This window comes from Mytilus trossulus, chromosome 11 (genome assembly GCF_036588685.1).
Source record: "Mytilus trossulus isolate FHL-02 chromosome 11, PNRI_Mtr1.1.1.hap1, whole genome shotgun sequence".
Classification (NCBI taxonomy): domain Eukaryota; kingdom Metazoa; phylum Mollusca; class Bivalvia; order Mytilida; family Mytilidae; genus Mytilus; species Mytilus trossulus.
Genome location: NC_086383.1, coordinates 11265491 through 11292030, shown reverse-complemented (window position 1 = coordinate 11292030; position 26540 = coordinate 11265491). Strand labels below are relative to the sequence as shown.

Here is a 26540-nt window from a genome sequence, read left to right as displayed (position 1 = left end):
TAAATGATTAAATGTCTCAAATGTTCCAATGTCCACTTTATCATCTAAAATTATAAAATAAATGATTAAATGTCTCAAATGTTCCAATGTCCACTTTATCGTCTAAAATTATATAATAAATGATTAAATGTCTCAAATGTTCCAATGTCAACTTTATTATCTAAAATTATATAATAAATGATTAAATGTCTCAAATGTTCCAATGTCCACTTTATCGTCTAAAATTATATAATAAATGATTAAATGTCTCAAATGTTCCAATGTCCACTTTATCATCTAAAATCATATAATAAATGATTAAATGTCTCAAATGTTCCAATGTCCACTTTATCATCTAAAATTATATAATAAATGATTAAATGTCTCAAATGTTCCAATGTCAACTTTATCATGTAAAATTATACAATAAATGATTAAATGTCTCAAATGTTCCAATGTCCACTTTATCGTCTAAAATTATACAATAAATGATTAAATGTCTCAAATGTTCCAATGTCCACTTTATCATCTAAAATTATTTAATAAATGATTAAATGTCTCAAATGTTCCAATGTCCACTTTATCGTCTAAAATTATATAATAAATGATTAAATGTCTCAAATGTTCCAATGTCCACTTTATCGTCTAAAATTATATAATAAATGATTAAATGTCTCAAATGTTCCAATGTCAACTTTATCATCTAAAATTATATAATAAATGATTAAATGTCTCAAATGTTCCAATGTCAACTTTATCATCAAAAATTATACAATAAATGATTAAATGTCTCAAATGTTCCAATGTCCACTTTATTGTCTGAAATTATATAATAAGCATGAACATTAGGACTATCTTCATTTTTCTAGCAGCTAGGCTAAGTAGTCATAGTGTACATAACCTAGGTAGAAGCTACAATATTGAACACAACCTTGGTATTTTGTGCCTGACATTCATTTGTCTGTGTAAATTATAATTTGCCTACAATAATTTTATAATCAACATCATCTTCAAATAAACACATTCAGATATATTTTATGACAAATAGAATGATTTTGAAAATCTGAGCATATTTTTACGCCTGACCAGTTTCCAAACATGAGTAGCATGATATGAAAAATTATCACAAAAAAAGATCAAAGCAAATATTCAGAAAATAGCGATAATGATACTTACATCCATTATGTTGGTTGAGTTCTAAAGCTTGGAAGAGTCTCATCACGGTCTCCATATCTTGTGTCATCTCCAACATAGTCACAAATCGTCGAAATTCTTCAAAATCTAAAAAAATAAAATTCTGTCTTATCCATACCAACATAAAAAAAAAACATTCTGTCTCATTGTTACCATACATACAAATATTAGGAAATTGGTCAAAATCTCGATCTCTAGTTAAGTAAGTAATTGGAGGCTCCTTCAAAATCTAACCATTCAGATCTAGAATAAACTAACCATGATATGATTGTAAAATTGTAAAAGATCTAAACATTGATATGAAAAATCTAATTGTATTCACAAACTATGAAAATTCTTTAAAAAAAAAATAAGAAAAATAAGATCAGGAAAAATCTTCAAACTTCTTTCAAAATATTAAACCTATGACTGATGAATCAAAACATTAATATCAAATTTAGTTTACTGTAATGATATCAAAATGAAGAAAATTCAACTTTATTTTTCTCTTCTTCTTTTGTTTCTCTACTAATTGAAATGAAATATTCACAAATATTTTTCCATAACACTTTCTATCCTATTTTTCTAAATGATAAAAACTACCAACTGAGGTCATGGTCAGGAAGTTTGACTGGTTCCTCAAACTTAGTATGTACTTTTGGTGACTGGTTCCCATCACTCTCCAGATGTAACAGTTCAGAGAGATGCTGTATCCCTGGTCTCATTAAAATCTCATACTTTTCATCCTCTGGAATCTTCTGGTACGCTTGTTTTACCATTCTGAAATCAATTTAATTTAAGATGAAACAAGTTTTCTGATTGGCTGACAGTGTTTTGTCTATCAGATCATAGACATAATTTTGTCATGTGACCATGAATTGATGTCATCAATGTTTTTTCATGATTACTCTGGCTTAAAATGGAATATAGAATTAATTTATATGAAATGATAGTAAAATGATTTTTGTCTATTAGAAATAACAACAAAAATTTGACACAGGTTATTTAGGGTGCACAAATTTGACACAGGTTGTTTAGGGTGCACCACTTTTTTTGTGTTATTTCATCATAAACCAATAAAATATCAAAGAGCTGAATAGCAATGAGGGGAAAGACGGCCCTTGTTTCTATTTAATTATTTTTTTTGGAAAAGGGGGGGGGGGGTTATCTTTTGATAGTCATCATATGAAGAATGAAAAAAAGAACAGCTAGAACATGCAGAACTGAATTCTGTCATTTCACAACAACTACAATATTTTTGGAAATCTAAATTGTGTACCACTCAACTGTAGGCTAAGGGCCATTTTCCATTTATTGTGACAGTACTCTTATATTTTTAAGTTTTTTCTTAAGAAAGTATTGACTGAAAAATCTATTCAGTTTTAGTTTTAAATTTCCATCAATAAAGTTCCCAGTTACAACTCTCATCACAAGGAAACAGGTACTAATAAAAAAACAATATGATTGATTTAAGGGACGACGAATCGATGTAGGATAAAAAACTTAAATCAAATAGTTTGGGGGTGTGGGGGTCAACATGGCAGCAAGTTTTGTTAATCCTAAATCGATTTTACATATATCCCTATTGGCCACTCAATTTTTCCCAAATTAAGTTACGATTTGGGGGTATGGGGGTCAATGAAAAAACTATGTGAATTAAGTTTTTTATCCTACATTGAACTTTTGATGTCGTCCCTAAACTGTGTGAAGCTTGTTTCCAAATACTAAATTTGAAATATTTGTAAATTTCATGAATAAATAGGTTTAAACTACAAAATCATTTCAATTTTTGCTTTATCATGCATATTGGTCTAATGATGTTGTCCCTAAAAACTTGAGTCTTACACTGAATGTATACATTTTGCTTTTTTTTACCATTACAATGATTATGTTGGTACACAAAAACTTAGTTTTAATGGAAGACTACTTATCCAAGGAAATGTCACATTCTAAGTGTTTAGATACATCAACGTTTATTTTAGTGGATAAATACTCCTAAATTGAGGTGCTCCTGAATTGGAGGAAGATTCTCAAAACAGAATTTTTACAGAAAAAAAGTGAATAAAATTTGTAAGGGTTCCGCGGAACCCAGTGTCTCGCCTACTTTTGCTGTAACTCCCAGGCTCAACAATAATGAGGAAAACAATCAATAAAAATATTCCTCTTGATACTATCTTTTGATATTAAGAAGCTTCTGTCCAAGTTTGGTAACAATTTCAGGATAGTTTATGAATCTAATAAATGTTTAAAAACTTTAACTGCAGACTGTATGTAATGTTAACTGAAAGAAAAACTAAGTCCATTTATAAGTAAAATACAGATACACAGGTACAATATATTAAAAAAAATCCTTTCTAGATACTAGCTTTTGATCATAAACAAGCTTCTGTCCAAGTTTGGTACAAATTTAAAATAGTAAAAGAAAGTAATTAAATTTAATTTTTGTTTACCACAGAGTGAATGTGTTGTTTCCTAAGCAGAAAACCTAAGTCCATTTAAAAGTATAATACAGAAAAAATGAATTATTTTTTTTACAAAATTTACTTCTGGATATTATCTCATGATCATAAACAAGCTTCTGTCCAAGTTTGGTACAAACCCAGGATAGTTAAAGAAAGTTATTAAAATTTAAAAAACTTTAACCACAGAGTGAATTTAATGTTTCCCCGTAGAAAAACTAAGTCCATTTATAAGTAAAAAACAGAAAAAAATGGAATTTTAATTTTCCAAACTTTACTTCTGGATACTATCTTATGATCACAAACAAGCTTCTGTCCAATTTTGGTAGAATTCAGTATAGTTTAAGAAAGATATTCAAATTTAAAAAACTTTAACCACAGAGTGAATGTAATGTTTCCCCACAGAAAAACTAAGTCCATTTATAAGTAAAATATGGAAAAAATGGAATTTCATTTTTACAAAATTTACTTCTGGATGCCATCTTATGATCATAGACAAGCTTCTGTCCAAGTTTGGTAGAAATCCAGTTTAGTTTAAGAAAGTTATTAAAATTTCAAAAACTTTAACCACAGAGTGAATATTTGTTGACGCCGCCGACGACGACGGAATGTAGGATCGCTTAGTCTCACTTTTTCGACTAAAGTCGAAGGCTCGACAAACCACAGAGTGAATATTTGTTGATGCCGCCGACGACGACGGAATGTAGGATCACTTAGTCTAGCTTTTTCGACTAAAGTCGAAGGCTCGACAAAAATCATTTCTCTCCCCTATCTCATATATCCCCAGGATCTTTGTTTACTTTGAAAGTTGTTGACCTACAAATTAAAGTATTGCATGTTGATGTTTGAATCATCTACAGCAAACATTATTATGTTTAAATATAACAAATACCAATTTGTAATTGGTGAATGACCTCTGAGAATGTTAAATAACCAGTGAAGGATATCCCTGCTTCTGCGTAGTGTGGCATTCCAAGAATGATGTCACTATAAAATACAATGTAGGTTGGATATATTTAGAATATCTCGTCATACTGATTTTTCCGGATTGTAAAAGAAACGTTAATAGTGTAAAGGAGATCTCAACATACGATAAAGGAGTAGGGGCAATAAGGCCCTTATTTGGCCCAAAAATTTCTGCAAATTTAAAAGTTATCATACATATTCTTAAACTACTGGAAACTTGGCTAAGTAATATAGTACTAAGAAAAACAACACAAATTTGACATCGAACAAGTTACTATGGCAACAAATCATGACTTAATTTGCATATTTTGTTAAATTTCGTGATTTTCCTTGTTTTTTCATCAAATTTGAAGTATATTTTAGATTGAAAAAGTATGTGCGCACTCAAGAAACAAGTTTATATTTGGTGAGATAATGCCAATAGTTATAATAAAGCTTCTGTTAAATTATTTTGTTGTTTCTCGGCTGCGCACAATGTTTCCTCAACGGAAATAAAGATAGAAAACTGCATAAATTCTGTATTTTCATCGTTTTTGTGAAAATAGTATACATTATGACGTAATTGTGACGTCATTAGATAAAAATCTTAATGTTTTTCATTTATATTTCTTGACCCTATGCATTTCTAAACACTATGTGCCAATTTAAAATAGTTATCAAACATTTTATTTTCTTGGGCCAAAATTGGGCCTTAATGCCCCTACTCCTTTGTGAGAAACAGAAGGAAAATGTATAAAAAAAGTGTTAAAAGTCAAACTATTCATTTCTGGGTCTCCTTCTCTTCAATCTAAGTAAGATTTGTTGGGGGGTTTTCCACACTATAAAAACAAAATGAATGATGTGAGGGAATGTCACTCTGGTCAACCCCCATAGGAGATTGATGGCTTGAAGCCGTCTTTCCCCAATAACAGTCATTCCTATGAACTCAATTAAACATATTTTAATTGTATACCTATTTTCAAAAATAAAATAAAGCATTAATGTATCCTTTGTCCAAACGTTTGAAAAATATTTATGAAAGTTGTGTATCCTCAAATAGTTAAAGCATGTTTATAACGCGTATATTGTGTGAATTAATTGAGTTTGACGCAGAGGTGAACATGCATTGATCACACAGGGATTTTACCAGAACCAAGAAATTACTTCGACACATATGAGTTTTTATCAGAACTTTTACTAAATATAACTTACAGTTCTGGTACTAAGGATATATCTATCTCTGCCAGTCTTGTTAAATCACCTAACGCCTCTATGGCTTTATGATCAGCCAGGTAAAATGCTCCTCGTAGATATAGGTAAGAGGCACGATCTTGAAGGTCATTACTTTTCTGAAACAATTGTTTTTGAGGTCGTTACATTTCAAAAAGAATTATTTTGAAGGTCATTACTTTTCTGAAAGAATTATTTTGAAGGTCATTACTTTTCTGAAAGAATTATTTTCAAACACTGTAAATTCAGAAATGTTTTTTAATAATGAACAACCAGTATCAATGATTGCAATTTCTGGGAATAATGCATACAATAAAGCTATCCAAAACTGAACTAGAAGCTTTATCATGTTTATAGAGTATGTGTTGTTCATCTAGGTTTATGTACAACTTCGACAATGTATACTCTCCTAAATTATAGACTATTATAGAACTTCCTGACAAAAAACTCTTATTTGTTGATCTTGAATTGGTGACAATTTTTTACTGTTTACAGTTACACTCTATCTTCTTTATATTTTGCTCAAAACACAAGCAAGAGGCTCTCAAGAGCCTGAATCACTCACCTTGATTTTTTGGCATTTCTCTTTCGTATAAGAGTTTAAGTGTCCAATTTCATCGTAGTTTGTATTTTTGGTTTAATGTTTATTTATAAGTGTTTGAAAATGCAGTTTTTAAAATTGGTTCAGTAGTTTTAGAGAGAAAGATTTTTTAAAGTTAGAAAACGTAACAAATTGTGTAAAATTGTCCTTAAGGATGTACTTGGGTGAGGTTTTTGAATTTGCATCAAATTTTCGGACTCCCTGGTGTTTTTCAATACCATACTATGTAAAATATTTTGCCCCATAACACCCATTTATTTTTTTCATATAAGACTTTTAATAGCTCATGAAAGATCATTTACCAAAGTTTAAGAAGATTCTAGATTTTCTTTTTTAGTTTTACGACTCAAATAATACCAATGCAAATATGAGGTAAAAGTCCGAGTCAGCCTTTTCCCGCCATATTTTCAATCTCAAAATATCTCGAAAAGTAGGTCCATGACCTAGCATTATTTTTAGCTTATCTTTATCCTTAATTGATGCTCTACCAGCTTATAGTATCAATTTTAATTTCTTAATTTATTAATTTATACCTAAACTCACCCAAGTACGTCCTTAAAGGGCAATAACTCTTAAAGGGGTCAATTGACAATTTTGGTCATATTAAATTATTTGTAGATATTCAAGATATTAACCAAAAACTGCAAAATTTCCTTAAAATTACCAATTTATTGGCAGCATCCCAACACTTGGTCATTAGATTCATTTGAAAATTTCAGGGCTGATAGAACTTTACCTAATGAACACTTTTACCTCCTGTCAGATTTGCTCTAACTGCTTTGGTTTTTGAAATATAAGCCAAAAACTGCATTTAACCACTATTTTCTATTTTTAGCCATGGCAGCCATGTTTTTAGACGAACAGAAAATAAAACACAAACTTTATTCTATATACACTAAGGATCATTCAGCTTAAGTTTGGTTGGAATCGGTTGTGTATTTTCAGAGGAGATGTTTGAAATAGTTTACACCAGATGAATGACGACTACGACAGATGCCAAGTGATGTCTAAAGCTCACAGTTCCATTGGAACGGTGCTAAAAAGGTTAAAAGCAATGTGTTCAGTCTATCTATAGAGGCTTACCTGCCAACAATCAGATAGCTGATCTATAGTATTGATAATGTATGTTCTTAAGCTGCGTTGTATCCGTGGTAACTTGAAGATCTTTGTTTCTTTCCTTGTCAGTAAACCTGGTAAGAATGTGACTGATACCTGTTTCTTCAGCTGAGCTCTCCTATAATAATCAGGTGTATTCAATAGTTAGTTCTACTATATGAATATATAATACTGGGCATTGCATGATGATTTGTGGTATACCAATTTTTGTGTATTTCAAGGGGTAAAGGTAAACCATGAATTTAAAATTATAAATTCTTATTTATATTTCTCCTTCGGTCTCAAGTAATGAATTAACTAAACTTCTCTATGAGGAGTGAAGCTTACATGTAATATCTCTGTTTAAACTATAACCACCAGACCATAGCTGGCCAGTGACCTTGACCCTAGTATATAAGCACCTGTTCCATAATATCTTGTCATTATTTTTCTAGAGGGTGTGAAGTGAACACTTCACTTGAATTCTTTTTAGTCATTTTATTTTTATCTAAGATTTAGGGGAAAGTTACTAAAGTTACATTAACTAACAGTCTACGATGTACGACAAGTGCTAATGTTTTTATGTTAATTAGAAATAATAATTTCTCAATTGTCTAAGATGTATGACAAGTGTTGATGAAAATGAATTAAAAATTTCTTGTCTACGATGTATGTATGAATTTGTCCCGGTTATCACAGTGTTGTCAGAACGAATTGATCGGCTTTAATACTAAGATCGATATACACCTCGTTTTCAATCTTACTTCTGCATGTTTGTATTTAAAAAGTAGACCTTTTTTCTGCATATTTTTTTGTTCGTCATTTCTGCATGTTGTTAATCTGAGGATTTGCACACAATATAGTCTACATCATAAACCTATTTCATTAGTCATGTTTACACACATGCTGAAGACGCATCTCTGCCAAAACATATTTTATGTTACAAAATTTCCAATCTCGATCACTTTCCCTTTTCTTTAAATAAATGACAAAGAATGATGTTTGCTGAATGAAGTTTCAGTAACATAAGAAAATATTTGTTTGTTCCATGCATTATTTGTTAAAAATCCACATTTAAGGAATTAAATTGATTGATTGATTGTTGGCTGCTTAACGTCCAGTGGCAAATATGTCATGCATGTTCAGGACGAGAACAAGTTAATAATAAATACAATAGGAAGTTTTATTCATAACAGAGGCCATCCCGGATGATGGTCTTGGAAATTTGGAGTGCCACTAGAAATGTTTTAATGCCGGTCGGGAGAAGACCCAGCGACCATATTTCGTTTGCCCAGTCACCCTTGGGGTAACACGGATTTAAACAATAAGCATAATGCATACTATGGTTCTTCAACTATTTTAGTTCTTATACATCCGTGGCTTTAAATTGTTCTGCCTTTAGTGTCCCTTATCTAGGTTAATCCAGAAAAGCGCTTCATTTCATTTTATCTTCAGAATTTTTTAGACCGCAATGAATTTAAAAAGAAGGACTCGCTTATATATACATTTTTTTTTAAATAGAAAAGATTGGAGTATTTGGTATAACTACCAGTCGCAGATATTTCATACATGTATATTCAAAATGAAAACCCTTACACCTTATATGATCCTTTTGAGATCGACGAACCTAGTCAGTGCAATAACGACCGTAACATACCCATGCAGTGTTATGAAATAAAATTTGTGTAGGGGAATGCTTTAAATAGCGATGAATATATGTAATGCTTTAAATTAACTGGTGTAAAATTAATTGTATAAGAATGCAACCTTATGAGAATTATCATGTTCGATGCTTTAAAAATTTACCTAATAAAATATTACAAGAATGTACTCAGTGTAATGCACGGAGATTATTCATACTGTATTGCTACACGGGTTTACCTAGCAATAGCCTCTGCATAATGCAAATGCACGGCTTTCCTATTTATCTCATATAAAACAATAATTTAAGGAGATGTGGTATGACATCCAATGAGTCAACTACCCGCCACTGGTTAAATGAAGTCGACTTAAGCAATAACTACTTTAAAACAACCAAATTCTTTTCAACAATTAAAGGGACAAAAACATAATGTGTAGGCCACAAAAACCCCGATATGAAAAATGCAAAAAATTTCCAACGAGAAAATCAACAACAGTAGTTGTCGTTTGTTTATGTAATATATACGTGTTTCTCGTTTCTCGTTTTGTTTATATAGATTAGACCGTTGGTTTTCCCGTTTGAATGGTTTTACACTAGTAATTTTGGGGCCCTTTATAGCTTGTTGTTCGGTGTGAGCCAAGGCTCCGTGTTGAAGGCCGTACTTTAACCTATAATGGTTTAATTTTTAAATTGTTATTTGGATGGAGAGTTGTCTCATTGGCACTCACACCACATCTTCCTATATCTAATTATTCATGAAAAAAATAGTTACGAAAAACAAATAGCATGCTGCGAAGTAAAAGACTTGAACCAAAGTGAATAACAACCAGTAAACTATTAGTCCAATAATACACATCTTTGGAGTTTGAAATGATTTATATTCAACGATTTTTATCGGATACATTTTTTTTGGGGGGGGGGGGGGGTGAATGTTGATAATAAAAAAAGTAATATCCTATAAAAAAAAACGTTGAATGTAAATGATATGAAACTCCAAATTCTTACATTATTGGACAAGTAATTGGTAGATCCTTATGGGAGTTGGACCCCTTTTTTGGGCCGATCAATGCATTTGAATGGGGACATATAGTTGGAACCCCCCTTTGTCCTGGGTTGGGGCCCCCCTTTTTTTAATGGCTGGAACCGCCCCTGCTAGTACACCACGGGCTTCTCATTTCTTGTATTAAGATATATTATCATGAACTAAGTAAAAGCATAGAGCTGACCGAGTGCGAGATCTCCATGGGTAATCATTGAAGTTGTTTATATGCATCCCTTGCAGTACACTTCCGTTAAATTAAAAAAAAAATCTTTTAAAATGCTATCGAAATGTTTTTTAAAAAAGTCTGAACTTATTTCACCTCTCATTCCACTAAACATTAAATTACAGCTACAAGTGCCACAAAACTTTCCTGACCTCTTTTCTTTAACTGTAATGATATTTTCTACTCAATCATAATCTTGAATTGACACCTATTTGGAATAACACGTTACTCAGTCAAAATTTTTTTTCTTCTCTAATTTGAAATGATGCACACACCCCTACAGAAAAAAAAGTTGAGGGCCAGTTGATGGTCATGTGGTGGACAGTTGAGGGCTAGCTGTTTTAAGCAAAATAGTTGAGGGCTAGGTGTTGAGCTTCTTAGCTCAACTCAAAACTGGCCTAGCACTGTATGTTGGATATATGTCGCTCAACTGGCCCTCAATTGAAGCTAGCCATTAAGTTGAGCAATTGATCTTTAGTTTTCATATAGTTGAGCAAAAGTTGAGCATTCAGACTTTGAAATTTTTATAGTTGAGAAAAAGTTGATCATTCAGACTTTGAAATTTTTGTAGTTGAGGAAAAGTTGAGCGTTCAGACTTTGATTTTTTTTTTTTTTTTATAGTTGAGCAAAAGTTGAGCAATTAGAAATATGACCTGGTGATATAAATGTTATATGCCATCTGTTTTATCAGTCTTTAGTGCAAATGGACAGGAAGTATTATTATAAATGTACACAATATTTGAGGCAAAATTAAGGGAAGCACATGTTTTCATACATTTTTCTGTATTTTAACTTTTAAACTAAATCTTTGACATAAAGATAAAAACAAACAGTATTTCTTTTATTATAGGATATATCAAATATTCAAAATTTAGGTAATTAAGTTATTATTAGGGGCAATTCTCAAAGTGATCACACTGTCACAATACCCAAAAGAACCTCAAACATTTAAAATTTGAACTGGGTTTGAGCATGCACATGACAAGCAAAGATGTCTTCTAGCTTTCTTGAATAGAATATGAATTTTACAATGAATGTAGATAAAAAAAAGTTACAAATAACTGTATTGACATTGAAAAGTGCAGTGTATTCTTCTGATGACACGATTCTAGGATTCAGGAAGATTGATGTTTTAACACATATTTCTGGAAACATCTTTTGGTAAATACATTGGACTAGATTTGATTTCCACCATTTTGAATTAGTGTATAATTATGCTCTTTTGGTTCAAAAGAGTGATATTTAAAGTGTTTTCTTTATAAACTTTATAGTGAAGAAAAAATTGAAACAATATATTTATGCATTAATTTATATATTGTCAAAATGTGTAAGACAGGAGACATGTTTATTTCATTATTAAGACAATTTGTTTAAGAAAGTATTACTAATAAAATAAGAGTATTCTTATATAAAAATTTGGTATAAAACTAGGTCTTTTCTTATTTGCTAGATAACTTCTAAAAAACAAGGATCAAGCATTCATGTAGTCTGTTGATAGTGGAGATCTTTCAGCAGTATTTTGGCTATAAAAATACACAATTTAAAATTTATTTTTTCTACTATGTGTCGTAACATCAGTTAGCAATTACCACACAATGCTCAACTTTTAAAGACCTAGCCCTCAACTTTTAATAACCTAGCCCTAATCTTTTGGCCACCTAGCCCTCAACTTTTAATGACCTGGTCCTCAACTGTTGGCCAGGTAGCCCTCAACTTTAATTGCTCAACTGTTGGACACCTAGCCCTCAACTATGATATTTTCTCAACGTTGCTCAACTAATTTGCATAAAGTTGACCATTGAATAGTTGAGGGCTACCTAATTTGCATGGCAAAAATCCAGCTATCCCTCAACTGGCCCTCAACTATTTGCTCAACTGGTCGCCAGCTAGCCCTCAACTGGCGGCCAGTTAAGCAATGCAGTTGGCCTAGTGATCATTTTTTCTGTATGGGCAGGCACAATAAAAGAAAACAAATTTTGCTATCTCTTCGAAATTGGAATTTGAAAAAGAAGAAATGACGTATTATATTTTTATCATACATGAATCATGTGTATTTGTACTTTCAATTTCAATTTGGTTCTAAATTTAGATTCAGTTTTCCCATAAATTTCAGACGGAATAGAAGACACCTGTTTATTTTCTGCACATGTATAAAAAATTGAAAACTGGAAGTTGAATGACATAGTTTTTACTTATTCTAAGATAAATGTTTAGAGTGATCACTTTTTAGTTTACTATGAGTATATTTTTGGGGCCTAATTTGTTAACTTTCGTCTTTGTTCTTCCGACTTGTAAGTGTTGCCCTAGACTAGTGGTCAAATTATATATTCTCTTGGTATCGTCTTATTTTCTAAATTGATATAAAACATGTCCTTAAATTTTCATTTGCACAAAATACGAACATGTCAACGTTTTTTTAATCTAATAATTAATTTCACATGTCATTCATTAATTGTTCAGTAACCTACAACTTTATGTTGAGTACTGTGTGTTTTTGTTCAAACCTACGGCTTTTAAAACGATATTGTTGGGTCAATTCAGGTCTAATTTCAATTAATTTGATATCAATAGAAGTAGAATCGTCACATGTTTATTTATTTATAATTCTGTTGTGAGGCGTTTTTACAATCTGTTGATATCATAAGTTTTTACACGAAATGCCTTTCATGTCCCATGCGTCTAAAACAAAACAAAAAACAACTAGTATTAAAGCCAGGCTGCACCAAACAATAGAATGCTTTGATTTCTAAATGGATAAATTCAGATAGTTTCTCATGATTAGGTTTTTTAAGACAGCACAGGTGTGCTTGTCGGATTTATGATTGACCGCACGAAGTAATTTCTCTTTCGTGTGTCCTTTCTTGGAGTAAGGGAGATGACTTGCGTGGGGGTCTCATTGGGGGGTTCCGATCCCAGATCCCGCTTACTGTTTTGTCAGATTCCCGTATCCCGCTTACACTATGTACGTAAGCAATTTTCATTTTTTGTCATTTCCCGGGTCCCACAAGACCTCATTTCCCGTTTTCACGCCACAATAATTTGACATTCACGTGTCACGTTTACAAAATATCGGCAATCCCGCGTCACACTTAGACCCTAATGAGACCCACTTGCGTAACTAACGTCGAACGTTATTAGTTCTGTTTTCTGCTAGGGGCGTGCAATTACGTACACTTCGCCTTTAATAAAGATTTAGTTCTAAATTTTGATCTGAACTACTGTAATGATACTGTGCATGTACCACCTTTTGGAGTTTGTGCCATGGCTGATGATAGTCCAGCTGGAGCTGAATTTGATACGTCTTTTGATCCTGCATTTAGGTTTTCAGAAGCCTTTAAAGGCGTCTCTTAGTGAGATTTATGGTTCATTATCTCAGCTTGTTTGTTGAACAGTTTAATCATGATTTTGCTTGGAAAATCCCAAAATTGTTTACTTTCTGTGACTGTTAATAATACTACCATGTCAATATCAGTCTTTTAACTGCGGAGGCTCTGTCGGTTAACAGGGCGTATACTAGTAGGCCATTCCTTTCATTCAGAGGGAGAGGTTTCCCAAAAGGGAACAGAGAATCTCAAAGAGGTCACATTTCTCAACCAGTTGCTATATACAGTAGAGAACTTAAATATTTTGATTTGGCAAATGTTACTAATGATATATTGATATTAGATTTAATAAGAAATGGTTATAAAGTTATTTTTAAAGTTGAACCACAAGGTTCATCATTTTTGAATAAAAGACATTTCACCTTTCATAAGGATGAAATAATTTCATAAGTCCAAAAATTTATAGCCAAGGGAGCTATTTAAGAGGTTGAATCATTCGAAAATCAGTTTATTTCCTATATTTTCTTAGTTCCTAAGAAAGATGGGTCTTCAAGGCCTGTTATCTATTTGAAAAAGTCAAACAAACTTAGCTTGTGGCTAATCAGTATTTTAAACAGGACCATTTATCTTTTGTTTAGATGTAATTCATAGGGATGATTATCTATATATATATATATATATATATATAGAGCTAACATCCATAGATCTCACAGATGCATATTTTAGTATCATTAAGGATTATATCATTTTTTCCTGATTCATGTGGAAGGGACATTTATATGATATTTATGTTCTTTGTTTTGGATTGGCCTCTGCATCAAGAGTTTTTACTAAGGTTTTAAAATCTGTCTTGTGTATTTTTATGAAAAAATTTCACTTGAAGTATTTAGTCGTTCTGTGAATACAGAAAAATGGTGCAAATGCTGATAAACTGTACTTCAGAATAATTTTTAAAAAGTTGGTACTCATTCCTTGGAAACACATTGTTTCCCTTTGTCTCATTATTGATACTGAGCTATTCAAGTTTTTTCTGACAGATGAGAAATTGTAAAATTATCTCCCTTGGGAAGTTCTTCTGAAATAGAATTCTGTAACTGTATTATTGATGATTTGCATCATATATAGGTCTTGTTGTGCATGCTTTTAATGCAGTATCTGTGGAAATGTTACATTGCAGAAACATGGTGAGAAATGATGTTGAAGCACTGTATAGTTGTTACAGTGATTATTATCATCAATAGGTGAAATTTTTAACAATTTAAAATCAGAAATTGAAAATTGATTAGACCCATCCAAATAAGTTTTTGGATTGGTCCAGATGCCTCATTAGAAGGATTTGGGATCCAAATTTGAAGAAAAATTTTCTGTTGGTAGATGGAGCTTCTTTAAGAACATGCGCTCATTTCATATAGATTTCTTAGAATTGGTGAAGAGAAATTTTTAGTCACAGAGAGTTATACAATCAGAAAAGACCTTATATGTTCCCATCTTTTTCATTGTTGGGGATAATTTTAAAGAAAATTATTAGTGATAAAGTTCAGGAGGCTCTTTTGATTATTCCTTTTTGGCCTGCTCAGAGTTGGTTTTCTTTGCTAAGACCAATTTTAATTTATTTGCCAGTTAATCTGCTAAGCATAAAAATTAGTAACAATGTTGCATACTGAAGAATGCCTTTCTGTCAGGAAGAAATTTAACTGTGTATTGTAAAAAATATATATGAACCAACACCTGAAGGGTTGATTGTGCGGTAGGGTAAAGACGTGTGTATTATATTCAGAAATCACTTGAATTTACAGCTAATTTCCTAATGCATGTAAAGCAAAACTTTGGTTGGCTTGCTTGCTTTGTTTGTATAATTGTTTATACAAGCTTTGTAAATAAGATTGACATCTTTAAACAATATATATACTGTGAAAGTACTTTTATTCGTGGGGTACCAATTTTCGTGGTTTTCGTGGATGACTTTATCCACGAATTTAAGTGTTCAACGAAATAAAACAACCATTGTTCAGATCAAGACATGGAAGAACCCTATCGGTAGGTTTGACTAGAGAAATATTGAATAACGTCAAATCAGTCACAAGGTACAACCGCATGCAGGATTATACCCATTTAATCTTTAATAAAATAAACTGTACAAATTTTGATCTTTTCCTTCTCATAAAAAATATTTTTGATCGACGAAAGTCAGATTTCCGGTATTGATATGCCAGTATGATAAAGTTTTCATTTTATTTCCTCATAGTTCTCGTACATACTGTTGGGAAATAGTAATTTCATGCTGGGGTTGATATTGATAAGAATTATTTGACAATTCAAGATACGTTTAAAGTACTGTTATCTTTATGTGACATGTTTATGGACTAATTAACACCTTTGATGGTCTTAATTCTGTTGATCACTTTATCATTGGTTAATTAGTGTTATCCCTACGGGGCAATGATTACTTTGCAATTTCCTTCAATCAAGACTATTTGTCCCCTTCGTTTCTAAAGTCATTAATTTTTCATTTTTTTTTTATAAGAAAACTAAAATCCACGAATTTAAAAACCCACGAACATGTTAATATTGCTCAAACCACGAAAATTGATACCCACGAATTGAAATACTTTCACAGTAGGCAAAGTTTAACCTGTATATATAATATTTGAATTTAATTGGGTGTTATCCTAATGATTGTACAATATAAAAACAAAGCAAGCAAGCTAACTAAAGTCTTGCTCTACATGCTTTAGGAAATTAGCTGTAAACAGGATATTTCATAATCATTTGTAAAATATTTTTACACTTCATCTTGGAGACCATGCATCTATGATCAAGCATTATCAATATTTTTTGAGAAATTTCATTATTTGGTGTGTTCAAAGAGAACCAATTCCTTATCACCATCTAAAAAGGATGTTATTGATTATTGAATTTTGTTGTAAGACACAAGCTTTTCATATTCAGCATGTTTAATGTGAATTTTACTTGTTCTATGTTGAAACAGACTTGATCCTTTAAGAAGTAGATGTTATTAAATTTGTATGTTTACTACATGTATAATGTGAAAGGTTGCTTAAACTTGAATCTGCAATTGAAGAGTTAGATACTCTTTCACTTTGGAGATGAATTTAGTGCTATCTTTTTTAAGTTCTTTATAATCAATAGAGGATTTAACATTGAAGAATGTCTGTTATACTTGTGTCTTTATTTGCCTTGACTACAAGTGCCAAAGTACAATCTTTATCAGCTGTAGATTTACATTCTATGTTTTTCATTCAGAGACATGGCACTTTATTTTTTCATATACATGAGTTTTTGAAAAATACTAGATCTGTTAGTTAGTCTACCTAATGAGGTGATCAAAGGTTTTGATAAACCAAAACTTTGTGTTGTAAGACAATGATTTATCATGTTTTGTGTACAAAATGTGTGAGAGAATTCATCTAAGTCTTTTCGTAAAGTTTAGATAGTTAGAGAGAGTTCTAATTTTAGCTGGTGTTTTAAGGTTCACTCATTTAGAGGAACCTCTTCATAAGTGCCTTTAGCTTCAGGATGTTCTATTAAGGACATTATGGCAACAGTTTTGTCTGGACATATGGTAAAACTTTTTATAAGTTCTATAACAGGAAATTGAATAATATCAGTACTAAAACACTTTTCTTCAGTTGTAGTTACTGGATGATCTTGTGATTTCTATGCTTTATTAAATGTTGGCATTTATATAAAAATTGTTTTTAGTTTGTGTCTACACTTTAAACAAGCTAATTCATTACTTGAGACCGAATGCGAAATATGAGTAAGAATGTTCCTTCATCCAAGCATATCTTGGATGTGCAGGATGAAGGTCATTCTTAGAATATGAGCCTGAGGCTCGAAAATAATTAATTCCCATCCTAGGGATTATCAGTCAGACCCACCCTTTTCCAATCGGTTTTATATTTGGTCGACACAAACTTGCTTTAAATTATGACAAGTTATTATGAAACAGGTGCTTATATACTAGGGTCAAGGTCACTGGCCAGCTATGGTCTGGTGGTTATAGTTTGTTTCTTTAAACAGAGATATTACATGTAAGCTTCACCCCTCATAGAGAAGTTAAGCTAATTCATTACTTTCAAGCCTCAGGCTCATATTCTAAAAATGACCTTCATCCTGCACATCCAAGATATGCTTGGATGAAGGAACATTTTCTATGGGCATGTATGCAAAAAAAATTTAACGAAGATTTGATTTTTGTGTTGGGTTGTTGTCCTGTAATCATAAGAAACGGATATCATTGTACTTATGCTATGATCAGTACCAACATTTATAAGATCATTCATACAGACATTTTTCACCTGCTGACTATCAGATGATTGTTTTACCTGTTAGCCAGTTTATCTGATCCCCCTGCTTTTTTAACTTGTGGTCTTGTCAACACTTCCAGCTGTGACCAGTAGTCCTGTTTCTGTGACATTCTATCTTTCAGGAAAATCTTAAACATGTCCGTATTCAAAGCCTAAAAAGACAACAAAAATATATAAACAGAAAAAAACAATTTGTATATTTCATGCATCTGAAGTCATGTTCTTGACTTATCTTCATCTGCAATGTTTTATGCTTTACTTTGGCATAAATAATGTTACTACTTTTCAAGTTAATACAGTTCTATTTTTCAAACACATGTACATCTTTGGTAACAATACATTGAGAGAACAAATCAAACTAATATACAATTCAATTACAAAATGCAATCTGCATAACCCAAAGGCTGGCTAAAGAGAAATAACTCTATTCAAAGTATGCCAATTTAACCAAACATCTTGACCATATCAAACCAACATATAAAAAATGTACAAACCTAGAAATATTGAACTCAGAAATTTTTAAAAGCTTAAAAGATTAGGAGCTGTATTTTTAAATGGGGTCTTAAAATATTCAAATCAAAATATGGTAATATTTCCGAGGGCAGGAAGAAGGAACTGCAATTTCATATTTTTTTTTTTTTTAGTAATTTATAATTTCTTTATCTACGAAAATGGAATTTTGGAATAGCTAAGTTTATAAATCATGTCAGCACCCATTCCTTTTTTTTTTTTTAGATATTGAGGGATTGTTTGTATCTTATTACACCTTATATAACATGTTTAAGAATGCTGTATTTTGATTGGTTGGTAGACAGTGTATTTTTCACATATTCTAATCTTTTTTCCTAATTTCAAACAAGTTTTTTTAGCAAGGCCCGTGAAATTGCCTCAAATTCCCCTCTATGCCGTGGTATTTGCCATTTTGGATATTTTTGTTTACTCTCGCAAGCCTCTTTCTGTCAAAATTATTTAAATATGACATATCAAACATAAAGACAGCTCTAATGGGTATAATACATGCATAGTTCCTGCAATATTATGACAATCTCTATTTTTCCTCAAAATTATGCATTCCCTTCACCACATGCAATAATCCAGTAGAGAGAGTTTCAATAAAATTATATTCAGTGTATAAATTAAACAGATATATCATATTATGGAGGGGTAGTCAACAAAAATTCAAAAGGTTTTCACCTAATGGCTCAGGAAATATCAGTCCCTTGACTGGTATTTTTCACATTTCCATCTATAGCATGATATAACTGTTCACATAAGAATGAAAATAGTATACCTTATATCACACTTAAAGGGGTATTTTTGGCAAATATCCAAAAGTAAGCATATTATATTTGTTAATTTGACTAATGCTCTTTCTATTCATCTCAACGAAAAAGTCGAGAGATTTTTCGAAAGTTGTGTTATTTCAGACATGGTATTTCCCATCTGTCATGGTTTTTGCTAGCAAATACTCTAGCACATGGAATTCCCTAATACCAAATATGCTTGCAGAAAAAAGAAAACATCTCTAGAAAATCCCTGAAAAGTATTTTTTTGCTCATTCAATCAAAATACAGCATTATATACTGTAAGCATTATAAGGTGGAATTAACCAGGAAATCTCCTGAAGGAAGTAGGAAATATTAACTAAATATTTTGAACAAATGGTTTATCAATCTAGAGCTATCATAGCATTCAAGAGTATGTCAAGTTATATAAAAGAACCAATTATCAAATTGCATGTTTATACTGGGCCTTTAACCTGCCAGAGGTATTTATCTCTTTAATGAATAAAATATACCAGAAAATTTCCTAAACAAATAGGAAATATTAACTGAATATTTTGAAGATTAAGTAGGGTTTCTATCTAGTATAATATTCAGGAAAAGTTTGTCAAGTTCTATATAAATACTGATTATCAAATCTAATTTTTATACTATTCCTTGAAGCAGTCGGAGGGCTTTATCTCCTGTGCTGATTAATATAGAGGGTTAATACAAGGAACTTAGATAAGGACTTGTCAAATAAAGAGGTAATGGTAATCATTAACTTTTGCATGCTGATAATTTAAATTCAAATGATCTATTTCATTTTTTGGATGACTGAAAAACAACAATAAGGACATTAAGTATTGACAAACTTTAAAATGTTTGAGGATACATTGCTCTCTATCTTCCTGACCTGTGTATTGTAGGAGCATATTATCTTAAATAAACTCATCATAGATACCAGGACTAAAATTTGTATATACACCAGACACGCATTTCGTCTACAAAAGACTCACCAGTGACGCTCGAATCCAAAAAAGTTGAAAAGTCCAAATAAAGTACGAAGTGGAGAGCATTGAGGACCAAAATTCCAAAATTTTTTGCCAAATACAGCTAAGGTAATCTATGCCTGAGGTAGACAAGCCTTAGTATTTCAAAAAATTCAAAATTTTGTAAACAGTAAATTTATAAATATAACCATATCAATGACCATTCATGTCAGCACACTGATTGTTGTTATAATTGGGGTTTATAAAATTCATTACTTAAACATGTTAAAATAAGTGTGAATTAATTATTATTATTGTAGATCGATATTTATTATAAAACAAATCAAAGAAAAGAAATATTCACTATTAAACTATGATAACTATTTACACCACTAGGGCAATGCCACTGCTGGTTTTTAAAGAACCAAAAATTTCCAAGATCTTATCTTAATTAATGATCTCTATTATAAATTAACATCAAAGTTAAAAAAAATAAGTGATAGTTTTAAGAATTTTGTGTAGAAAAGATTATCTAGCAAAGTTTATTGATGTGTTAACTTTGCTTTTCAACAGTCTTTTTTTGTGAGAGAGTTGTAAGTTTCATATCAATCAACTCTGTCATACTATTCTTTATTTCTATATTATGCAATGCCCAAAGCAATGATATCACGCATATAGCCAGTCTTGATTATATATAAACTTATTAAACTTAACTAAATATTTCATTTACTGTTTTTCTAAGAAATTGAGGAAAATTTTAATTAAATGAATGAAATATACCTGGAAATTTCTTAAAGGATGTAGGAAATATTTTTACCAAAAACATCTTTAATTTTATCAATCAAGCATAACATTCAGGACGACTTTATCAAGTTATACAACTGATTATCAAATTGCATTTTTATACTGTCCTTGAACCACAAGGAGGGCTAATCTCTTGTGCTTATATTAAGATATAGTAGGTTGATACATTAGAACTATAAAGAATGATCATGTTCAGAGTGAGTCTGGTCAAATAAAGAGGTTATGTGGTAATTATTACTTTTACATGCTTATTCATCTTTAACTAAAATTTTCTTTTACCATTTTTCTTAGAAATTGAAATTGTATAAAAGAAAAGAGTTCCATTATGTCCAAGCGTTGCATATATAAATATTATCTGATTTGTCTATGCAATAATTTTAATTTTTTTAGTTCCTTCAATTTACCTTTTTAGACTTATCTAACTAAGACAGTTGAAGACTTGAGAGAGCAATTTCTGATTCATTTAATATTTCCAAGGGAAGCTCAAAAAATTATTCATTCGGCACTTACTTTCGAAAGACCATGAAGACATCATAGTTACTTAACCCATATACTAAATATAAGCTTATCATAAAAATTCTGTATATATAACATGTTTGTTTTTTGTTAATAGAAATTATACGCAAAAAAAATGGAGAAAACTATCTCATTTTATTTATCTTTTTCAATCAGATATTCTTTTAAAAAGAGGCAAACAACAATTTGAATTACACAATTTTATTAAATAGTATATTGTCCAGCATATATTTATGAAATTCCAATTGACATTTACAAATTAATTTAAGCTAACAAAATAAAAAGAACTTTCAATTTAGTTGATAGTCATCCCAATGTTAAGCATACCACATCTAGTGGGTTTCTTTTTCAATATAAACTAGAACACACCCGTGATATCGCGGGTCCGTGACTGAATTAAAGTATATAACTATGCGTCTTATCTGATAAAGTCATGCCAATTATAAGATGCACAGTTTTCTCTGGTTTCAAAATCTTTCTGTTTGAACCCGTCGACCTGGAACTTTTCAATTATTGGTAAAAGGCCTGAAATGGACTATTTTTTTAACAACAGCATTGTCCTATATTAGTTATAAATAAAGTTGAATTCTTGGATTCGCTGTTTTATGCATGCGGCTAACAAATTGAAAACTGTACCTATACGCCTTAATTACGTCCAGATTTTTAGTCTTCTTATTGTCATCTTAGAAAGTCATACATTAAAATACTACAATAGGGAACAATGTGACATTAATGATTGAATTTAGTAGTGTCAACCTTGTGGTTATGACCCGTGTATACAGCAAAATCCTACTACACCGTATGGTGGTGCCCCTGTTAGATGAGTAATGTACAGATAAGGTAATACGTGACAAGTGAATATACTTTTAGTACTGGTATTGGATTTGACCCCTGGAACTTGGTAATTATTGGCAATATTAATTATGTGGACATCAAAAGGGTCTGGAATTGTGTAATTTTAATCAGCACCATTGTCCTATATTATTTATATATAAAGTTGAGTTCTTTGATTTGTCGTTTTTACCCCATGACGGCTGACAAATTGGACCTCGTTATTTAGTATAATAGATAGTGCTTGTCAATACTAATTATTTAATTATAGTTATGACATGATACTATACTGAAACTATGGGACTTTTCTGATTCCTAACTTATTTCTTCCTTAAGAGAACTATTCATCAATACTTAGATACAATTTTGTTTGGAAAACACCCTGTAAATAGAACCTTAGTAGAAATGCCTTCATTTTAGATAAATTTCTAATAATACTTTTCTCAATTCAAATTACCAGTATTCTAAAAATATCATGATATGAAAAATAAAACATAACAAATATTAATCAAAATTGCAACAGAGAGAAATTGTTTGTAATGATTTGACAGCTAGTTTTTTCATGTGTGTTTGTGTTCTACAGTTTTTCCCTTACTAAAGGCACAACCTTACACTTGAAACTTTGTCAGATCCAGTAGATATATACAAAATGCCAACCCAACTATGAAGTTTGATAGTAAAAGGAACAAGGCATCATATGATCCTCATATTTTAATTTCCTATATCTTTTTTAATTATTCAAAACTTTTTACAAAAGATATACACACTCCTTAAACTTTTATTTGATACAAAAAATAAACATATATTTTACTGATAGAAAAAGCTCCAACTATACATCATGTATATAGGAACTACTTCGTTAACAATATACTACTTTTCTTGTACTATTTGCTTTCTGACCAGGCCCACATTGGTGGTTCTATATTAATAAATAAAATAAAGTGTTTATGTATTCAAGGAAAAATCAACATTAACATTTGGAAGGATAAAAGACTAGATGATAAAACAGAACCATTAACCAGACAATAATAGATAAAAGACCACCTGAACAATAATATAGTAAAGTCCAGAAACCTTAACAAGAAAAGAGGATAAGGAATTCCTACAAAATCGACAATTATGTCTCACAGTAAAATGAAATCATTGCATTTTTATAAATATTTGTGTCAGATGATTGGAACAGAAGATGTAGTGAAAGCTAGACGGCTGCATTTTTTAAGTGGAGACTTCGGTCACTGTTGTGTCAACCAACTCACATTACAAATAAGCAGTGGAAGTAAGGCAGAGGGACTCAAACTTAATGGTAGTGATTTTGATTTTATGTACATAATGCAATTATATGCAGTATACGAATCAGAAAACGATTGTGTCAGGAATGGGAGGATAGTATTTGTCATGGATACTGATGACACACCTCCTTGTTTTACACATCTACGCTTTCTTGACAATAATGATATTACACCATATATCACTCAACAAAATCTACAACATTACAGAAGAGAGAACCTACTGTCAAGTGAACTATTTAAATTAAATTACATGAAAGTTTTATGTTCTGTTACGGGAGTTCACACTAAAATTCATGGTCCCTGCATCTCAGACTTTGATGACGAAATTGATATGGCATTTTGCCTAAAAGCTGATCAGTGGGTCTCTCAGGCACAACCATGGATATCTAGATCACGTTCATTATGGCCTACACCTGAACTTATTTCTAAAATAACTTCATGTGGTGTTTTATTTGTTCCTGTAGGCTGCAAGGGATCTATAAATGAGAATCTTCAGTGGCGAATATCATTTTCCATAGCAGAAAAAATACTCATATATTCTTTTAGTCATACCCAGTTACTATGCTATGCTTTATTAAAAATACTATTGAAAGAAATAATCGATAGAAATGAAGATATAAAAGGTTTATTGTGCTCATACTTTCTGAAAACCCTTATGTTTTGGATTTCAGAAGAAACTGAAATCTCAGTCTGGAGACCAGACAATATTATACCCTGTTTTATGGCCTGTTTACAACGGTTACTATACTGTTTGGAATATTTCACATTGTTACATTATTTTATTCCTGAAAATAACTTGTTCTATCAAAGGTTCAACAAAAATAACAGGAACATATTAATCAACATCTTAAAACATTCCTATCAAGTAGGAGTTCAGATATTCTCATCATCCCAGACTTTGCATAATTACAAAAGATTTCCATGTGAAATAACAAAATCAGTTGGTGAAATTAATTCAATAATGAGATTCATAAAAGAGCAAGCCTACATTATGAAGATGCCGTTTACAAACATTCTAAGCATTTTCAAAACTTTGCTATGTCATTGTAAAACAGAATTATCTCGATGTATCTTTGGAAAGTCAGTTGCATCTACATTTCAATTATTACCTATTGCACTACCACATATAAATAACCCAAACAATAAAATACAATACAAAAAGTACAAATGCGAGCTCAGCCAGTTGTTGGTTGGTGTTAATTCAGATGCAATATCAGGATGGCTGCAATTGGCATTTTTCTTCTATGTTCGCAAAAATTATTTAATATCAAAAGATATAATAAATTACAGTTTGTCAAAATGTGCAGGTGAATCGTTTTTTTCAAAAATTACACTGAAACAGACACAGAAACTTGATTTGTTTTCATTGTCAAAGACATTGCCATATCAACTTTTTAAATTTAGTAACATGATTTCAAGTTCATCAGACATCCCAAAGGAACTTCAGTTCTGTAATACCAATAGGGGACTTTCTTGCTACACTATTATACATTATTCCATATCATTTACACATTTTCTCCATTTTCTATGTTGTTACTATCTACAGGACTTTAGATCATGTCTAGATTGTTTAAATAAATTATTAGAAACCAAAAAAATAGGAGATAGCATTTCTCATTGTAATCAATTAATTTCAATAGGTACAGCTTTTCAGATGTTAGATGAGAAAGAAAGAGCAAGACATTATTTTTATCTTGCTGCACAGAGAGATGTGTGCAATTTTACGAGTGCTGCATGCAAACTGTGTGAACTCTGATAAGGTTTTCTGACTTGTGGAGTATTTTGTTAACACTGGTTGCCACATAGAAGTATAGCCATTGGATACAAATTCATAATAAATGTATTGATAATTTGTGAATTTTCACTTCAATATACTGGTAAATCCCCTGTAGTCATATTTAATAAAAGTGGAGGAATGATGAGTGTCATTATCTAACCTTTGAAATTCAAAAAATATTAACTGTACTTGTGCTTTTATTTTGCTTGTTCTCATTTTCGTGAATTGTGTATTCCAAACACATTCGCGGGTATTTAACTTTGCAATTTTATAATAATTGCCTTATAGTTGAAAGGTTTGATTTAGATTCATGTGTATTTATTTTCCCGATAATAAACCAACCACGAAATTTGTGAAAATAAATACACTGCGAAAATAAGTACAATTACAGTAACCTATAAATTATCTTTCAAAATTATGTTAATTATATTAAAAACTGAACAATACTTTATTTTAAAATAAAATAGTGAAGAAAGGTCACACATAATGTCACTATAATTTTATATGGTATATTTCTCATATTTTTATTTCTTTTAACTGAAGTGGCCAAAAAGTGGCCAAAAAGTGGCCTGATCAAACCTCTTTCAATCATATTATTGTTGTTGTATTATATCTTGTCATTTTGTTATAATTAAACATGTATGTACATTTTATTTTACAGAATATAATTAAAATAAATTATTGTTGTATATTTTTAGAACTAATAAATATTTTACTTCCTTTTTACTGAAAGATTTTAACTGGGACAATATCCCTAATGCGCCTTGAAATGAGGAACGTGTAAACAAAAATTCTCTGTGTAGTGATTTTTGACACTTTTCTATGATAAACAAGCTTAACCCTTTGAGTTAATTTAGAACGTAGGGGAACACAGAATAAATGTGTAAAATCTATGGAGATATTAAATGTGTTCAAAGTATTAAATTTTCAAATCTTGAACTTTTTGTGTTCAAAATGGGATTTTTTACCATGAGGAGCCGCATCAGAAAAAGATGTTTGGGTATGCTAATTTATGGAAAAAGTAAT

General features: G+C 31.0%; 1 protein-coding gene across 1 annotated transcript in view; it reads right to left on the bottom strand.

The window, feature by feature from the left end:
* The window catches only part of LOC134690728 (DENN domain-containing protein 3-like), an 81451-nt gene that overhangs the window by 17751 nt on the left and 37160 nt on the right, over positions 1–26540 (bottom strand). The window contains exons 12-16 of the mRNA XM_063550763.1: positions 18062–18195; positions 7471–7621; positions 5769–5905; positions 1760–1932; positions 1156–1260 (exon numbers count right to left, since the gene is read on the bottom strand). Of these exons, the coding sequence (XP_063406833.1) occupies positions 1156–1260; positions 1760–1932; positions 5769–5905; positions 7471–7621; positions 18062–18195 (700 nt within the window). The remainder of the gene's footprint in view (positions 1–1155; positions 1261–1759; positions 1933–5768; positions 5906–7470; positions 7622–18061; positions 18196–26540) is intronic.